The sequence below is a fragment of the Stegodyphus dumicola genome, chromosome 2, assembly GCF_044657685.1.
Source record: "Stegodyphus dumicola isolate Sdum_Otavi_A_Nest chromosome 2, ASM4465768v1".
Classification (NCBI taxonomy): Eukaryota; Metazoa; Arthropoda; class Arachnida; order Araneae; family Eresidae; genus Stegodyphus; species Stegodyphus dumicola.
Window position 1 is genome coordinate 277,000,341 of NC_140769.1, and position 19,717 is coordinate 277,020,057.

At 28.1% G+C, this 19,717-nt stretch overlaps 1 protein-coding gene across 2 annotated transcripts in view; it reads left to right on the forward strand.

The window, feature by feature from the left end:
• LOC118186044 (uncharacterized) overlaps nt 1-19,717 on the forward strand; it is a 219,857-nt gene that overhangs the window by 122,769 nt on the left and 77,371 nt on the right. For both annotated transcript variants that reach the window (XM_085812188.1, XM_085812187.1), the window contains exons 18-26: nt 377-598; nt 3,901-4,063; nt 6,783-6,974; nt 9,241-9,420; nt 10,928-11,152; nt 11,820-12,011; nt 14,209-14,349; nt 17,172-17,272; nt 19,314-19,514. In XM_085812188.1, the coding sequence (XP_085668314.1) occupies nt 377-598; nt 3,901-4,063; nt 6,783-6,974; nt 9,241-9,420; nt 10,928-11,152; nt 11,820-12,011; nt 14,209-14,349; nt 17,172-17,272; nt 19,314-19,514 (1,617 nt within the window). The remainder of the gene's footprint in view (nt 1-376; nt 599-3,900; nt 4,064-6,782; nt 6,975-9,240; nt 9,421-10,927; nt 11,153-11,819; nt 12,012-14,208; nt 14,350-17,171; nt 17,273-19,313; nt 19,515-19,717) is intronic.

Consider the following 19,717-nt stretch of genomic DNA (forward strand, 5'->3'; position numbering starts at 1 on the left):
AGAGGTTTTCCGAAACATTCAGCGTAAAATACTCAGGTTACCATAAATAAAACAACTTTTGGATAAATGAAACAAAAACTTAGCGATAATCCAAGAGGTACCCTAAAATATAAACTACACAAATTCTGTTTAAGGAATTTTAATGGATTCAAGTTTTGATAAAAATGCTCAAATGACACAAAAACTATATTCTTCTGCAAATACTTTATACTGGTTAAATAATTACAATAATAAATTACCCCTTTCAGACATTATTTAAAATTCACGTGAGAAATTTTTTATTTCCATGTGTATTAGTGAATTAAATTAACATATTCATTTTAACCAAGGAAGGAGAAAGAAATGTATGTATTCTCCCTTTCATTTTTATTCTCAGATGGTGAGACTTGATAGTGGTATCGGATGGTGCGGAAATGTCCCTAGACCTGGTCATAACTGGGTACAAATTGACCTCCGTGCACCAACAGTTATAAGGGGATTTCGAATTCAGTCTGTTATTCGATCAGATGGATCTATGGCCTATCCCATCAGTTTGAGAATACATTTCACGGATGATCTCACAGATGCATTTAAAGTTTATAGCGATTCATCTGGAAGGGTGAGTATAATATTATTTTCCTTAATTTTTTTTATTCCTCATTTTTAAATTTTTTATTCATTTTATTATTTTAACTTTTTAGATTTCATTTTTTAAAAACAATTCTGTGAAAACCGATATCGCATAAGCTCATATATAGTTTTTTTATTTGATCAATTAAGTCGTCTATTTAAGCATTTGTTACATTTGTACTTGCTAACTTTCATAAACCACTATATTCCACATAATATCTAATAGACTATCCATGTGATGTTAATTTATAAAGAGTGCTCAGTTTGCTAATTCATTTGCCTTGTTGCATTCTGTGGGTTCGGGGATTTGGAGTGATTGACGACAATATTTGGCAAAGAATCAAAACACAATCTATTCACCAGTGTTTCACAGGAGAGTTCCTAAGACACGTTTACGATCATCGGAAAACTATGATAAAAACGCTGAAACAATCAGCAACACAGCCTTGTTGCTGTCGAGCTATAATGGTAAAGACAGCTTTACGGCGAAATACTAAATACAGCTTCCAACTAGATCGATGATTCTTGGAGCTCAACACACCCAAGATACTCTTTACGATAAAATACATGTTACACAGCTATTCTGCGTATGGGCAGGTTTGTATAGCTTTTGACCTGCCTTAGAATATTCTGGAGTAAACCAGTAAGAATGTTCTTGCTCCGTCTATGGCATGTCGCCAAATGTCCCCAAATGGACGATTTTGTGCCAAACCAGGCAACCATGCCTCTTCTTGCCGTTTTCTGGCAAACCTAAACCGCTTTTACAGGGAAGCTATTTTACCTCAGCTGGGCATTTTCTAACAACCCTTTACTCTGGATTATGTCTTCAGATTAATTTAAATTCAAGCATGAGATTAAACTCTAAATGGCAAATAATAGCTCAGTTTATTTAACTGTATTTTGGTTGTCAATACGTAACTTATTACTACTCATTAGATAGCAGAAAAATTTTTCTAGTAGAAATTAAGTATATGAGCAGATTCTGATGAATTGAGACTAAATTCAATAATTTTCTTGATTTAAAAATTTGTTCACCTTTTCTTTAAAATTCAAGCAAAAAACATCAGATTGATGAATATTTTATTCTAATTTAGTAAACTTCTAAAACTTCCATTTCCGCATTTTGAAGGCATTTTCTTAAATTGTAGGTCATCAAATAGTCCTTAATAGGTACTTCATGTCTAAACTACTACGTTCACCTGTAAATCAGAATGATCATTTTTATCAACCAGTGTACCTCTCACCTGATATAGTTTCCCAAATTCAAATATATTTTTCAAATGAAATTATACAATTGAAGTGCTTTGGATATGAGAATAATTTGGTCTCTAAAAATGAAGTGTCACAAACTATTAGTCATAAATATTAAATTATTTGAAATTTCAAAACTACTGTATTTAAACTTAATATTGCTGATGCAATGAGTGTTTTTCTGTGATTCGTGGAATGAAGTGATATATTAAGCAATATTTGTAATACCTTAAAAAATTATTACAAGGAACTAATGAATTTTATTTATTCTCTTTCATTGAGAATTATGAAGAAATTACTATCAAACAGTGGAATAGAATTTCTCTGATTTGTTAATTTTCTGATTGTATATCTCTTGATGTTCATAATCAGTAACAGTTCATGATTGGCAAGCCTTTGCAAAATGCAGATTTGTGGAACTGGGTTTCTTTGATGCATTATCTTAATTTAGGTAATTTAATTTGTATGATACTGTTAACATATTACCTAGATTTTTTTAATTCATAAGAATATTAAGGGAAAATTTTTAATTTATGAAGTTCAGCAAGTGCAAACAAAGTGTAATCCTGGTTTCTTCTTAAACCTCATTTGCTCCCGTGTTATTTTACATATGTAAATCACCATTGTTTAATGTGATGTTCAGAATAGGATATTATCAAGAATGAGATTATCATTGAAAAATTTAACCTTCAAATTGTTTAACGTAAAGAATATTGAAAATTTTGAGAAATTATGTTTTCCAATTTTAAACAATATGCTTCATGAATTTCAAGTGGAATTGAAAGATTAGAAATTACTAGTTTATTCTAAAAGAACATTGGAGCATTTAATTTGAATACCTACAAATTTACTAATCTCTTTATTTCTATTTTAACTTGATGCAAAGTTCTTGTTATGTCTTAGTGGGGAAATTTTTAATTGAAATTTGTTAACTATTTAATTGAAAAGTTTTTTGAAAGTATAATACAGTAACTTGAATTACTAAAATGTTTTACAGTCTAAATTCAGTGTAAACTTTAAAAATATTTAGCAATATCAATAACCTAGTATAGATTAGCTGCATAATTATTTTAGTTTTGATAATGCATACTATCTTTATGTGTGCATTTTTCTGGTAATGGAACTTGAATGACTGCAAACAAAAAAAAATCACATTATCTGATAATATAATATATAAATACACGTCTGTCTTATAATATACAAACTATCTGATAATATACTAACTAGATAATATACAAATATATTAATACAGATATTAAAATAAAATCTTTTTTCAAGTTTAATAATTATATTGGGCAAAAAAGGAAACCAAAAAAAAAAAAAAAAAAAAAAGTTTATTGACAAGCCTTTATTTATTTATTTTAAATCAAGCATGAATTCTTTTTGGAAGTCAGATTTTTTAGTTCTTTATAAAATTGTGTTAATGTATAATCTGTTAGTTGAGTTTGTTGGTTTTTCCTTCAAAAATCCTTTGTAAAATTTCTTCCCACAGATTGAGGGTAAAATCACCAAAATGATTTTTATTAAATTTCTAAAAATGAAATTTCTTTGGCTGAGGTGAATTTTCTTTTCACATTATAAACAGGATTTGATTTGCCTTTGGATTATAAATAAAACACCAATTTTGATCTCTAATGCTGATTTGTTAAAACAGTTTTGGGGTTATACTTTACTGTTTTAATCATATCTTTAACTTTTATTTCTCATTTTTTGAATTTATAACAAATGCATACTGGCTATTTAAATTCAATCAAAAAATTCCATTTAAACTCCTTTTTATAAGGAAAAGTTAATTTAGAGGAAGAAATTATTGGTAATTATTGCCACTAATAATTTGATAGATCTACTGAGACCAATTGAAAAAAAAAAAAAAAAAAAAAAAAAAAAAAAAAAGTTCTGAAATTTAGTAGCTATATTGTGTATATTTTAATTTAAATCAGCCATAATAGTTTGAAATGTAGTTAATTTTCATAATCATCTTTTTTAATTTTAAATGATTTTTTTCAATGAATGATTTTATTTCTATTAATTGTATTCCAGCCCATTCAATTCAGACCAACTCCTGATGGTAGGACAGGACTATCAGTGGTCACCCTCCAACAGCCACTTGAAGCACGATATGTCAGAATTGTAATAATGGAATATGTCGTTGCCCCATGCTTGAAATTAGAACTCATGGGTTGCTCAAGACAAGATTGTGTTGGTATGTAGCCATTTTTTTTTTTTTTTTGCATTACTTTTGTGTAGAAAAATATTATCCTAATGTACAAGATTATACTTATGACTTTTTGGTTTACATTGTAATGTTTCTAAGTACTTTTTTATGCCTAAATTAGTAGAAACCATGTTTAACTATGAAGTGACTTATTGCTGATCCAAGTGCATGAATGAAAAGTCCAGAGAAGTGTTAAACTTGCTCTTTATTATCTCAAATTATGAACACATATGCCCCTTTCTTGGGCTTACAGGAAAGCCTCCACTTGGGATTTAACTGAAGATAAGAAACTAATATAATGCTAAACTAATATAAAGCTGCATACAGTTATCTAACATAGTTGGCCCTTAATTAAATTAACTGGTGAATATCAGCAGGCATGTTCAATAGGGCCAACCATAGTTAGCTTTAAACAAGTAGCCTGATAGCAAACATGCTTCTCTAAGGACTCCTAAGCTCTTCTGCTGAAGTAACCTAAACCTTCCTTTAAATACTTTTTCTACTTTATTTACATGCAACGCAATACTAAAAACTTATTCTGGTAGGGAATAGTAGGTGGGAAACAAAAATAGACAGTAAAAGCATGTTTAAAAATTAAAATAACTGTCATAAACCTAAAATAACTTCCACATAATGCCAAATTTGTCATAAGATAAAATGTAGTTTCTGTAATAAATTTTCTTTAAATGCATATGATACTGTATTATGTGTGCATAACTGGTATATGTATATATAAGTGTGTGTGTGTGTGTAAGATATAAAATATATGACTCAAAATGGTAGCTTAAATTATCATTATCCCTGTAACTCTTCATTGTAATTTGTATATTTCCCTTTCTAAAAGGATAATTTTTTTATATTAAATTTTTCCTGGACGTCATCCTTCAAAATTTATCCATTTCATGCTTAGTTATGTAATCCTGTTGTGATGGGGTGACTGTTATCCAATCACATTAAAGAAATTTTTTGCTATATATCTCAAGCTTTGCTGATGCGTACCCCTTTTTTCTATCCTGCTTGCTACTGCTGTCTATTGTCTAAATAAATGTTATGTAAAATTGTGAGTGCATATCGTATCCATAATGATGACATGTAAAGAGAAATGTGTGCCTTAAAAATTAGTTATCAAGAAATATAATTATGCGTTGAAATTGTGGCCATGTCTGTTTTTGTCAGCATTCTGACTACGCAGTAAAGCCTTTCCAAGTTCTTACAGCTCAAAGAACAGTCACCAGTCCATTGCAGCTAATCCCAAATCATCTCTTTACATATGCAAAACAAAAAATGTGCAAATATAAATTTTGGTACTTCAAATCTCTATTCTAAAAATAGTAATAACTTTTTCTGGACTGTGTCATTTCTAGATTAATCCAATCATATGACTTTTACATATGATGATATATTAATTTAGGTAAGTTTAATTACCTAAATTAATATTTTATTATGTGAATACCAGGCAATTCTAAGATTTTTATTTGATAAATATTAAACTGATTTCAAATGAGATTTCTTAATAATATTGTAATGAGAATTTTCCCCCTCCATTCTTAAATAGTCTGTTAAGGTATGAATGTTACTTGCAACACAAGTTGCATTTTATCCTTTATCAATTTTTCTGTTTTTTATTTAATTTACCTAATATTTAGATTACTTCCGGATATTTTAAATATATTAGAATACTGCATACATAATTTCATGAAATTAAGCTTGTAAAAGTAGTTTATAATTCAATTAAAATTTTGCTGGACATTAAAGATCCTATATTTTTTGCATTAACCTTTCACTAAAATATTATTTGGCATATATCAAAGCACACATTCAATAAATATTTGCAGCTTTTCAGTGTTTCACATGAGCTCACTAAACTCTACATAACATCGTTGAAAATTGTCACTCTGATTAGCATAACATTTTGTAGCTATAATTTAGGTTAAAATAACACACTGAACAAGGATTAATTTAGAATTCAAACAACAAAAATCAACATTATGTTTGCAAATTTTCAGCGACTAGTTTTGATAAAACCATCAAAACTGGTAAAGCCATTTGCTGGTAAAGTGGTAAAGTGCAAACGAATGAGATTGGCGCCATCTATTGACGAAGCAAGAAAATTAAAACATAATTTCCTTGAACTCTGAAGGTAAAGATGAATTAGAATTAGGGTTGTTAACTAGAACAGAAAGATTTTTTTTAATGTGAAACACCTCTAGAAAATCTAATTCAACAACGGAAGAAGTTTTTTGAATAATTTTGACTGCAGAAAAATGGAAATTGTGATTTTCGGACCAGCAGTGCTGGGCAACAGAGGATTTCTGTATTTCCTTTTCCTTAACATATGCCTCATGCCTTTTAACACAAAATGTTAAGGCTCTCTTAGTTTGAACAATATAAATTAAGCCACATTGGCAAAGAATCCTGTAAATACCCCAGAATGCATATCCAGAACGGGGTCCTTAAGTGTGGAACTGGGAATTTTGTTGACAGGAGAATAAACAACCCAAAAGTTGAATTTCTGTAAAATATGTTCATTTGCATCTAAATTAATTTTGTAGCTGTATTTTGTAATGTTTTAAATCTGTGTATTTAAATTAAATTGCATTTATCTTGGTAAGTATTAACTGTGAAATGCATGTTTATCTGTGTATATGATAAATGAATTGACTATTAATTAGAGATTTATTACTACCTTATTCCTGCCTTTTTTTAGATATCAATGAATGCATGGAAAAAAATGGTGGTTGCGATCAAAGATGTATTAACAGCCCAGGAAGTTTCAATTGCCTTTGTAATGTTGGATTTGATTTATATACTGAAAATGGTACTGCTGGTTTTAATGTACCACAAAGTGAGACTGGTTTGAAAGATGATGATGTGTATAGAATAAACAAGACTTGTGTTCGTAAGTCTTTTTATCTTTTTTCCTTTTATTGATTATTATTTTATAGCAGCTCAACTTTTCTCCTTCCAAAAAATATATTAAAAAAATTAGAATTATCATTAAAAACACTTTTAAGAAGTTGCTTAAAAACTAACTCAATTTTTCTAATATTTTTATACATATTTTTTGGATATTATAATAATTTTGAAAAATATGGAACTTTATGCATTTTTTAATTAATATGAGCATTGGACTTGATTGGGAATTTTGTAATTTTATTTTTCATTTCATTGTTCTTCTATCATTGAATTTATATATATTATTAAAAAGAGTTTGAATTGAAAGTAATCTTCATCAAAATCAAGGTTTCAAAATTTTTTGTTCAGTGTTTCATGTGTAAAGGATTATTAGATATAATAGATTTATGAACTCTTCAGTATCACTGCACAATGGAAAGAACTTCTTGCATAGTATATCAAGAGAGTGTATTGAAAAATGAAGTAATGTAAAAGATTTAAGTGAGTATTCTTTTAAATTATAATACAAGGCCATTATTCTAGTCTCATGCTTACATAGTTAAAAGAATTTTTCAGGGAAACATAGGGCATTAATGAATAGAACCATTCCATTGAATTTTTAGAGTAAAAAATACCCATAAAACCATCTCTATTCACTTGGCTTCATATTGTGAAATTAAATTTGTTTGGGGATTCTAAAAAGGATTTACTATTCTGTAAAATTAAGAAGTTTGTGCATCTGAAAAACTTATTTACATCAAAAAGATAGAATATGAAGCTAACTATCATACAGGATTTCAGAAGTTATACAGATACTGTACTTTTATAGCAGAATTAAGCAGTGCCTACTTTGAATACTGAACATTTGATTCATAATTATGCATTTTTTTTATTAAAAAAGCATACTTATTATATTGCTAAGTCTTCATGAAGTATTCTCTTTTGAAACTCTTGAGTACGTGTTTGCAGCATACATTATTAAAATGCTTCTTTAATCTGAGAAAAATAGAAGTCAATGCATATAAAGCAAGAATTTTGATTGAAAAAATAGAAATTGCAGTTCTTTATGTGAAAGAGTAATTTTTTACATTGAAAGGAATCCTATATTCAGAGTAAAACTCGTTTTGCTAATCTGTGTAGCATGGGAAAACAAAAAATTGTCTTTTTCATTTAGCTTCAAAAATAAGCTGTCTAGAAAATGGCATAACTTTCATTCCATTTCTTAATCAATGCTAAAATGTTTTTTTAATAAAGATGAAAGGTAAGAAAATTCCACATATTATCTACTTAACTGATAAAAGTATGATGTATGTTTGTTAAACAGCCTTTTATTTATCTTTTTAAGCCATTAATAAAAAATATTGTGAATGTTATAAATAGCTGTATTACATCTGCCCTTATTGCAGTTGTTTAAACAAATCTATGCATGCGAGTTTTACTGCATATTAAGTAATTATTGTCAGTATTTCTTGATTATTACTCAGGAGTCAAATAATTTCCTCTTATTGAAAATGTAAAATACTTGAATTAATTTTTTTTTTTCATTTTCAAAATAAGCTAAAACCAATGAAATTTGCTTAAAAATAAAAATTTTGCTAACCTGTGTTAATAACTGATATTAAGAATTCGGTGCTTTAAAATAATCTTAAATATTCTTGTGATGAAAATTCATTATAATTTTTTTTTTCTTTTTATAAGTTTGAATAATTAGCCAATACCCTTGGAACTTTATTGGCAGTTTTTACTGGCATTGAAACTTCATTGGCTTTACTGGCAAATTTTTATTTAGTAATATATTTAAATTTTTTTTATCAAACAGAACTGCTAGAAATATGACTTTTTTAAATCTCATTTAATCCAATGAAGATTTGAATTTATTTTTGATGTAGAATAATAATAATTTTTTATTATTTAAAAATTATTCTTAATCTGAATGTGTTATGCAACATTGTGATATTGGTAGTTTTAAAAGTAGGAAATGAGAATGAATTATTAGAAAAATAAAGACAAAAATTAGCTTTAACAAACAAAACAAAAACTTTTCAACAATTGTTACAATTTTTTTTTTAATCTTTATTTTTGATTGCAAGAAACACATGTAATCCTCACTTAAGTATTTCAGTATGTTTTTGAAGTGAAAGAACTTTATATCACTCAAGACTTCTAATTCCAAAAAAGTATGTTTTAGGTTGTGTAAAAAATTAGTAAACATGCTTTGTTATTATGATTATTAAAACTGAATATTAATATGTGAAGTTTTATTGTTCCAGCTAAAATGTGCCCTGCACTTAATGCTCCAGAAAATGGTGTTATATTATCAACAAAATCTATGTTCCATTATGGAGATGTAGTTAGCTTCTTATGTGACTTTGCTTTTGTGATGGTTGGCAATCCCACTATACTTTGTACGAGCAATGGTGTTTGGAACGGAAGTGTCCCTTCTTGTGAATGTAAGAAATTTTATAATTGTTGTTTAATTTAAAATCAACTCTTTTTAACTATTTTCTCTCCCCCCAAATATCAAAGTTATCCCAAAATTTAGGCATTGGGGAAAGTAATATGAAAATGAAATTTATGTTAATAGTGTAACAGCTTTAAATAATATTAAAATCTTCCAGTTTAAATAATTTAAATAGATGAACATTAAGGTATTTGTGAATGGCAATATTTGAAACCAGACTCGAGTGCCACGTGCGACTCTCGCACAAAGAATGTAATTTATTTTTAAATGTTAGAATATGTTTTCTCTTCTTGTTTGTATGTCGCCATTTTTTTGAGTGTAAAATAAAAATTTTTTCTGTATTCCATCATTGGAGTTGCTTCATATTGCCAAAGAAGCATCACAAAAGCTTAAAATGAAATAATTTGAGAATATTTCTGTTCCTTGAGATATGTAAAATACAACAGTAGTTTTAAAATTAATTGTGCTATTAAGATTTCTAATGATAATTTCATCTGTTTATGTGTTTAAACAACAATGTTGTCCCGAGTATAGAAATTTTAAATAGAAGAAAATATCTAAAAAAATTACTTTTAATATGTAATAAATGCTTGTATAATTTTTTTTACAAATATGTAAATATAGTATAGAAGGTATATTAGGTATATTTATTTATTCATTCTATTGATTAATGTTATTAACTGAAGGGAAAAAGGTGATGTTAAGAAAAATGTATTTTAAAGTAAGAAATTCTTTAGTTTTTTGGGTGTGGACATTATGCGGGTAACTTTTTTTTTTACATAAATTTTATCTGTAAAGTTGGGGCACGAACATTATACGAGCGTCTACGGTATTTAAAAGAATATATATATATATATGTTACTTTCTGTGTCTTAAAGAAAAATTAATGAATTATTGTTGCAAATAGAAATGATTTTCAGGCTATATTTCCTAATGTTTTGTTTATAATAAAGGGGCATTTATAATAAAATTGCATTTATTATGCATTTATTATAACTATGCTAAATTCTGTTTTATTGTCTGTGTTGTTTTCTGCATTGTTCCATAAAATCACAAAGACAGAGAGATGAAAGTGTTGTGAATCAATGTCTGAAAATGGTGTCCAGCAAATAAATAAATAGCTTTTTAACTTGAAGATCATTGAATCATTTCTTCTTCCTAACGTGTAGCATGAGGAATCAGTTAAAACAGTACTGCATTTATTTGAATTCTTTAATAATAATATTCTCAGATTACTAGGATTTGTTTAGTGGAGAAAATTCAGATAAATTATTTAGATTTATGTTTTGGTGTATGTATTTTTTCCATTGACATTTTTTATTGAATTGAACCTAATTTTTTTATTAACTATCATTAAAACATTTACTTTTAATTTCTTCATGTTCAAGAAAAAATAATCATTTATGCAACCTTTGAAAAAAGCTTTTTAATATATGGATTATTTCAGTTGTATTTTTACCAGGGGATGAAAGTTGGCCTTTTATTTTTTTTTTTAGATGCTCACTGTGACAGATTGCCAGATGATCCTTCTCAAGGTTTACTGTTTGAATCAGAATCTGAGGGAAAATATATTCCTTTCTTTGAAAATGTAACAGTTTCGTGCCATGAAGTTGGAAAGCCTTTGCGAGCAACTGCAACTTCAGGATTCAGGCAGTGTGTATTTGATCCTCATGATGGAATGCCAGCACATTGGCTTTCTGGAGCTCGACCATCATGCCCTAGTATGTATGGTTATATTTAAATATTTTAATGGTAACTTCACTTAAAATGTTTTGATAACTTATACTAAAAAGTGACAAATCAAAATATAGGAACTGTATGATATGTCATAAACAATGCACATGAATCAATAGCAGAACAAAATTAAATTATATCTTAAAAAAGCAGCCATCAGTTCATATTCTGGGAATCCTACTGATGGATATATTCATAGTGGAAAGCAGTTATATGCAATAATTTGGTAGATGAGATTTTTAGGTCCGTTTGCAATGTCTAATTTCTTTAATTCTGTCAGCTGCATATTTGGCCCACCAGCGGCCGAGCGGTAAAGACGCTGAACACTGGTAGTTCGGTCCGAGGTTCGAATCCAGCGAACGGGCTGGTTGCATGGACGTTTTCGTGGTTTTACCCATGTGTAACGTGTATATGAGCCAGTTTCCCTTAGAAAGTCCTCCATGAAGGGATCCATCCCTTTAGGCAGATAGCCCTCATGTGCTTTGCCGTAATTAAATAAACCAATCTAATCCAATCCAATCCAATCCAGCTGCATATTTGCTGAAGACTATACTCCAATTTCATACATTCATTAAAAATTATTTACAACTTTTTTATACTGTATTGTATCATCTTGTTTTAAAATAAACATTCTCTTTATTTTATTTAATTTAGGAATTGACTGTGGTCCACCTCCGGAAACACCTGGATCAACTTATGGTTTTTATGCAGATACTAGATATAAAGCAAGCTTTTTCTTTGGCTGTGAAGAAACATTCACTTTAGCTGGAAAAACTTCGCTAAATGATAATGTAATTCGATGTCAAGAAGATGGAACTTGGGATTTTGGAGATTTAAGATGTGAAGGTATTAAGATATAAAAAATTAATTTTAAAATTCGGCAAATTTTTTTTACATATATAGGTTTGTGTTTTGAGTTTTTATAAAAGATGGGCAAAAAAATTTTATTTGTTATTTTACTTATCTGAACTTTTTATTTTACAAGCTAATTTTTATGTATTTAATCTGTAAAACTGGTATTTTTTATTTTATGATTACAAAATTTATCCAAAAGCTTTTTGGAAAAAATTATAACACATTGCTTGTTAAAGACAAAATAGTAATTAAGGAAAAATAATAGAGAATCAGAAAATAAAAGGAAAACAATGTAATAACATTAAAAAGTGTTTATAAAATAAAAAGCAAGTGTTTCTTAGAAAATTGGGTAATCTCATTTACTTTTATAGCATTTAAAATTAATTTAAGCATAATATTTATATATTGAAATATCTTTTAATAGCAGGAGCTATTTTTGATTCTTTTTCTTTGTTTTCCCTTTCTTAAATTTTAATTGCAAAAGTTTATTTCAGAAAGTATTCAAAATTGGCTATTCTGCGATTTTAATATGGAGTTACATCTGAAGTGATTGAAGATATGGCTTTTGCTGATTAAATGTGAAGTGATGAAACTTAACAAATTAATGATTTTTTGATTTTGTACTAGTTTTAATAAATATAACAATTTATTACCATTTATATTAGAAATAAAATATTATTTGCCATGTCAACAAGTTTTTAAAGATTTATAATGGTTTATCCAAAATATGTAATAAATCAATTTTAAAAAAATGCAAATGATTATTTGTGAGAACTTAATTGATATATCCTAAATAAGTTTTTTACTTCCTTCTACGAAGTAAAAAGGAAGTATTGTAATCGCGAAAAATTTCAGGTAACATATTTCAACGAAAATATCCATTTTGACCGCTATCGAATGCAATTTAACGATGTTTTTGTGTGATATCTGTATGTAAGGACAGAATAAAACACTCTTTTCCTCCAAAAAAATTATAAAATTGCTTTAAAATGAATTCTGAAGAGAATTTTTCGTGGCGTCTGTACGAACGTACGTACGTACGTATCTCGCATAACTCAAAAACGAGTAACCTCGGAACGTTGAAATTTTGTATATAGGACTACTATAACATGTAGATGTGCACCTTGTATTTTGGTTGCAATCGGCCACGCCAAATGTATATAAATATATTTATATATATATCCACTCTGTTACCCGGCTCAGTGATCTCAGTATCTTTACTCTTATATGTTTGTAAATTGTACATTTTTTACTTTAAAAAATGATTGAATTATGTTGTTTTTATCTTCCGGTTAAGGTTTTTATGCCTTTCGTAATTCTGGAAGCAATATTTGTACAATTATCAACAATTTAAAAGCTGTTTAAGTGCGGTTAAGTTTTAAATAACATGGCAGACATATTTGTTTACATTTGGAACAACAGAATTGTAGATTTGTTGCCAATCTAGAGAGACTAAGCTTCGCAACACAAAAATAATGCCTTCATTTATTATTGTGAATTAAATCATGCTTAATCCTTTCTGGAATTTTTTTGAGCAAATAAGTGTTTACTTCGTAATTTTTAATGCAGATATTTTGAGGTTTTATGTATTTTTGCCTTGTTGCGAAGTGAGAGCTGAATTAATTGAATGAGAAATACTGAATCGTCTGTGAAAAACTGTTTCATTTTTGTTTTGTTTGCTTAATTTCTTTCATACATCGTTTTAGCTTTATTACAGTATTTGAATAAAACATGTGGCAAAGATAATTCTTCAAATGATATAAATTTTGTGCATTCAGAGTGTCGTTATAGTAAACAAATATAGTGAATTTTAAAGAGTGCATTTATTCTATTGTGGTTTATGCACTGTTGACGAAGTAGATTTAATTCTATCCAATCAATTTAAATGAAATTCAAGAAAAAATACATATAATTTAATATTCCGTACAAGGAAGTCATGTGGTGTACACATCAGATTTTCTTTAACATTTTCCCACATTCATGATGTCTATAAGGGCATTTTCTTATTCTTGGAGGCTCAGAAACTTTTCAAATAAAGTTAGTTTTAAATTAAACTTTTTAGAAATTTTTATTTTACAACAAACTAACATTTCATTTTATAGGTAATAATTTTTAATATGAAAATATATTTATTTTAAGCTATAAATTTTGTTTAATTTTAAGCTATAATTTCTGTTTAAACACACAGGGCCTGTTTGTGAAGATCCTGGTCATGCCCCAGATGGTCAGCAGATTGCTATTAGTTATGAGCAAGGGACAGAAGTTCAGTTCTCTTGTCTTCGTCCTGGCTATGAGCCATACAGCAGTGAACCTATTAAGTGTGATAAAAGTAAGTCTCATAGTTTTAAAGACTTCTTTGAAAAATAAGTATTTTATCTCACATTATGTTTTTTATTTTATTATCTCTGAAACTGATAATCGAACTAATTTTTTTTTCAGACATTTCAAACCCATTTGTAACCTTAGACTACTTGCTAAATACGTAATCATTCCTGAAAATATTTAGTACTTTTTAAAATATACATCTCTTTTTGATGCAACTTGGAAGTATATAATAAAATACCTAAAAGTAACAAAAATGTAAAGACTTGTTGGATTTAAAAAAATTACTTCAATAATTGAGCTGCACAAAGTAGTGTAATTCAATATTCTAAGTTACACATATGTTTATTCAGAGGTTATGTCTGAAATTTCAATAATCAATATGCTTAAAAAACATTTAAACAGCTATTTACTATAATTAGTGCCATAATATATCTTTTAAATAATAATATACTCTGACCATTCCAGTTTATTTCTCCGAAAAGATCTTCAGTAGTCTCGGTCAGTGATCAAAATGATCTACAGATTGATCCAAAATAATGAAAAATGTTTAAGTGTAATATTTTAAATTAATATCAATGTATTCTTACGAAATGTCCTGGCGCGGTAAGATAGTTTCAAAGCAGGTTTAAGGTTGCCAGAAAATAGAAAAGGAAGGCAGGGTTTCCACATTTGGCAAGAAATCGGCCATTTGGCGACAAAATTGGTGATATATCATAGATGGATGGAGGAGCTTCCGGAACAAATTCTTACTGGTTTAGCCCAGAATGTTGTCGAACACAAGACAAAAGCTATATAAACCCTGCTAATATGCGGAGAGTCAGTCAGTGTCTCATCTAGCGAGTTCATAATCAGTCAGTGTTCAGTGCCAAGTCAAGTCAAGTCAGCTAAGAGTCAGTGAGCCAGTGTCTCGTAGTCTAGTGCCAAGTTAGTTGTTGAGTGCATCAAGAGAGTCTCCTAGTATATCTCGAGTTAGTGCATCGTTAAGTTTCAGCTTAAGAGTATGTTGAGCTCCGAGAACGATCGAGTCAGGAGCTGTACTTTATTGTATTGTTGAGTGCATTGCAAGTTGCAGCGTGAAAAGTCTCGAGAGTACGTAGAGTTCTGAGAATGAATGAGCAGAGTCGGGAGTTGTACTCTGGTGCCTTGCCATGAAGCTGTCTTCACCGTTATATCCTGATAGTCTGAAGGCTGTATCATTGATTGTTGCAGTGTGATTACAGTAGTTCTTCGACGACTGCAAAAGTGTTTTTCTAGCTGTCTTGAATAATACTGGACAATAAAGTGTGTTTTGATACTTCATCAAGTGTTGTTGTTATTCACTCCAAATCTATGAACCCTTAATGTGAAGAGAAAAACGTAACAATATATATAATTTTTTTAGAAAGAAGAGAAAATGTTGTTTGGACAGTCTTTTAAGCAAATCTAAGTAATAAAGTGAGTGAATAGCAACCAGAAAGTTTTTCAAATTCTGAAAAACTAAAATATATAACTAATATCTGTTGACATGAAACAAGACTATGAACTTGCTGGCAAGTGGTGGTCAGAATTACAATGATTTTTTACTAAATAGATAAAGTTAGAAACATATTTGGTATATTTATGTGTGTAAATAATCACTGCTTGTATCCGAATGACAACTATAAATTTTAATATGCAAGATTTATTTTTTATGTATTGTAAAAACAAGTAAGCTGTATTTTTGTGTATTAGATGCATGTTACCCTTAAATTTGTGAATATCTTTACATTTTCTTTATTCTTTTTTTTTAACTAACAGTATTATGATAAAATTAAATTTTAAAAAATCTGAAAATTTTATTTACCGATATATATAGTTGTACCAGTCAGTACTACCTAAGTATCACTGCTACATGTATCATAAAATACATGTGTGTTAGAAATTTTAAGCTAAATTTTTGTCAGTATTCTTTATAATGTATACAAATTTTAGTTTTTTTTAAAGTATTGAGGCACATAAATATAAATACCACCTAATTATTCTAAGTGACCACCTAATTCTTTTATGAAAAATGGTTTATGGGAAATTTGTTCCTCTCCCCGCCCCCCCCAAAAGATTACATTTATTGTGTAATTTGAATTTCTGTATAAAATGTTACAGCATCAAAAACGTTTATGTATTTAGTATTTCAGATTATGTACTTTTGTTTCACATCAGTGCTATGATGTATGATGTTTCACATTAGTGCCTAAAATGCTCTGAAAGAAAAGACATAAAGCTTGGTTATGTGGAGTATATTGTATATTTTTATGATATGAACCTTTTATTAAATTTTAACCAGAACTTATGTTATACAAATTTAAGTAAACAGTGATCAAAATTATTTATTGGAATAACCAAGCTTAAACCTGAATATTGAAATAAAATAAAATAAAATAAGAAAAATTGCTAAAAAACATTGAGAAAAATCTCTTTATCATAATAAGATCAATTAGCTTTTCATATTAATAATTTCTTTTTGAGTTCAGTCTGATGATTGTCTCAGGATGCATTAAAGAAATTTTCTGTGTGTGTTTTTTTAGCAGATTTTTCCAAATAAATATGTGTCTAAAATACATGTGTAACTATTTTTAGCTTCTGTTTTTCTGTCTTAAATATCTAGTGTAAGTCGTCAGTAGAATGTTCTTTACTAATAACTGCTATATATTTTCTCAGTGATTTATTATATAATTTTTATTGGTTCATAAAAACTGATTTTTTTAGCTAAGATAATTCTTAACATACATATAATATGAATTAATTTTTATCTTTGCGAGATATATTTATTTCTTCTGTATTTTTATTCCTAAAATTTGTTGTTTTCAATAGATGCTGAATGCAAAGTTATTAAACCAATTGGGCTCAGCACTGGTGCTATACCTGACTCTGCAATTAATGCAACCTCACAGAGACTAAATTATGAAGCTCGAGTAAGTTGAACTTCAGTTCTATTAAATCAGCTGAAATTTTGACAGAATAAAAGTATTTAGGTCATTAAAGCCAAGTATTAATTTATAGTTCTGCATTTTTCTTATCATTATTCTTAAGACTGCTATTTTTTTAATGTAAAAATTAAATGAATTTATATAAAGCATTTTCTAAAAATTAAGTTACAGTAATTGTACTTTGACTCGATAAATGTTGATCGGAACTAACTAATCTTCTATCATTTTACCTAAAGTTTTCTGTGCTTGCCCAAATTTGTATTGTAACTACTGTTGTAACTACAAGTGATAGAATTAGGCTTGACAAAAAAGATCGGCCTTTTTTATGTACATCTTGCTCAAAATAAAATGGGAAGTTTTATGTTTCCTGTTTTACTGGACCGATTGTCAAGTTTAACTTCTGTTTTCCATGTTGACTTCTGTCTCGAAAGTGCGACTTAGGATATACTATATTAGATTTATATCTAGCATTGTTCTAACATAGGTATTTTGACACAAAGTCAGACTTTTTCTGAAATAACATACCAATTTTTTTTCATATCTCAATTCTATGACTGAAATTATGCCTATATATTAAATTTTGTAATTTTTGGTGAGAAATTTATGGAGAAATTTGAAAATTTATATTGGTGTTTTTTTTGCCATTTGCACCAAGAATAATTGACTTGGCGAACTTCTTAATTAAAAGCAACCTATTTTCCTTTCCTTTTTTTTCATTATACATGAGCAATTATCTTAGCTAAAAAGTGGGTAGTTCCAAAGAATTTTTAAAAAGTGGGTAAACTACATTTGGCATTATTATCACTTATAACAAATATGCCAAATTTCCTTGGCAATATGTAAATTAGCATATATCTTAGAAAATTTTGAATAAAAAACTCTAAGTTTCTCCAAGTATGCTTAGAAATATATCAAAGATGATAAGAAATTTTTATACGTTATAGTTCAAAATGTTTCTCGAAAAATTTTAAAATACAAATTTTAAAAATGAATCATAAAAAATGTCAAATTTTATTTGGAATGAACCTAAATTTCGGAATGTGAAAGGAACAGTCGAGTTTAATAAAAAAGAGATATTAATAAATATATATGAAATTCAATTAACATGGAGGAGCTAAAATGTTGAGAGCTAAATTTTTAAACACTACTCATGTTACTTTTTTTGAACATTTAAGTCGTAGAATCGAAATATTGAAAAAATTGGTATGTTATTTCAGAAAAACTGCAATTTTGTGTCCATACAATAATATGTGTATTAATAACTTATTTTTTGTATTTAAAGGTACTTTGTTCAAAAACATTTTTGCTCTGTTCTGTGGATTTTCTCAGTATAAAATAAATAAATAAAAATGTGAAAAATTACAGAAGGTTCAGATTTGTAAATTTATTGAAATTGGTAGCCAAAGATTTTAAAATTTAGGAATATTTAATAAAATATGAATATATTTTAAATATCATACTTAGTCTAATAGAATTTGAAGCACCATTATATTAGAAAAGGAATTTAAATCAGTTTGGAGGCCTTTTGATGTGGCATCACTGTGCAGCATGAAAACTTTCCAGAAATGACAAAACTTGATGAGAATATCTTCTGTTTTTTTTAAAGTTGGCAGCAATAGTAAATAGTGTTCAAAACCATTGGCAGTTGTATGAATTTGGTTCAAATAAAAAATTGAAAAAATTAGTTTCCCTTTCTGTACCAATAATTTAACATTGTTTTAAAATAAATGCAAGATATATGTATGAATTTAAAGGGAAATTAATTAAAATTTTGGTTATTTATATATGCCATTTTTATTCGCTTAATAACACTATTTGAAAGAAATAAAGTTATTTTTTTTTTGTGTGCTTTATAGTTCTGTGCTGTATATTTTTGTGTGCTTTAATTCCTGAAAATATTTTAAAATTATCATTAAAATTATAGAAATTTTAATTTTAAACACCATAGAATAGATTAACCATGGGCTTAATATTCACACTTTTTAAACTATACTCTTTGGAAATAACAATTATTATTATTTTTTAGAATATAAGACTCAATAGTGCTACTGGATGGTGTGGCAAGACAGAACCTTTTACTTATGTTACTGTTGATCTCGGACGTACATTTATCATAACTGCTCTTTTGATCAAGGGTGTTGTTACAAATGATGTAGTTGGTCGACCTACAGAGATACGATTTTTTTACAAAGTACAAGAGGCCGAGAATTTTGTTGTTTATTTTCCTGTAAGTATAGCCTTTTTTTTAATATATTAACTGAAAATTTATGATAATGAAACTATATTTGTAGAAAAGTAAACTTTACAAATATACGCTTGTAACTTGCCACTTTGTGTAATTAATAAAAGGCAATGCAAATATTAGTTTGTAATTATTAATTATACTGATGCAAATAAATAGAATGATATTCAATTTCTTACAGTTGAATA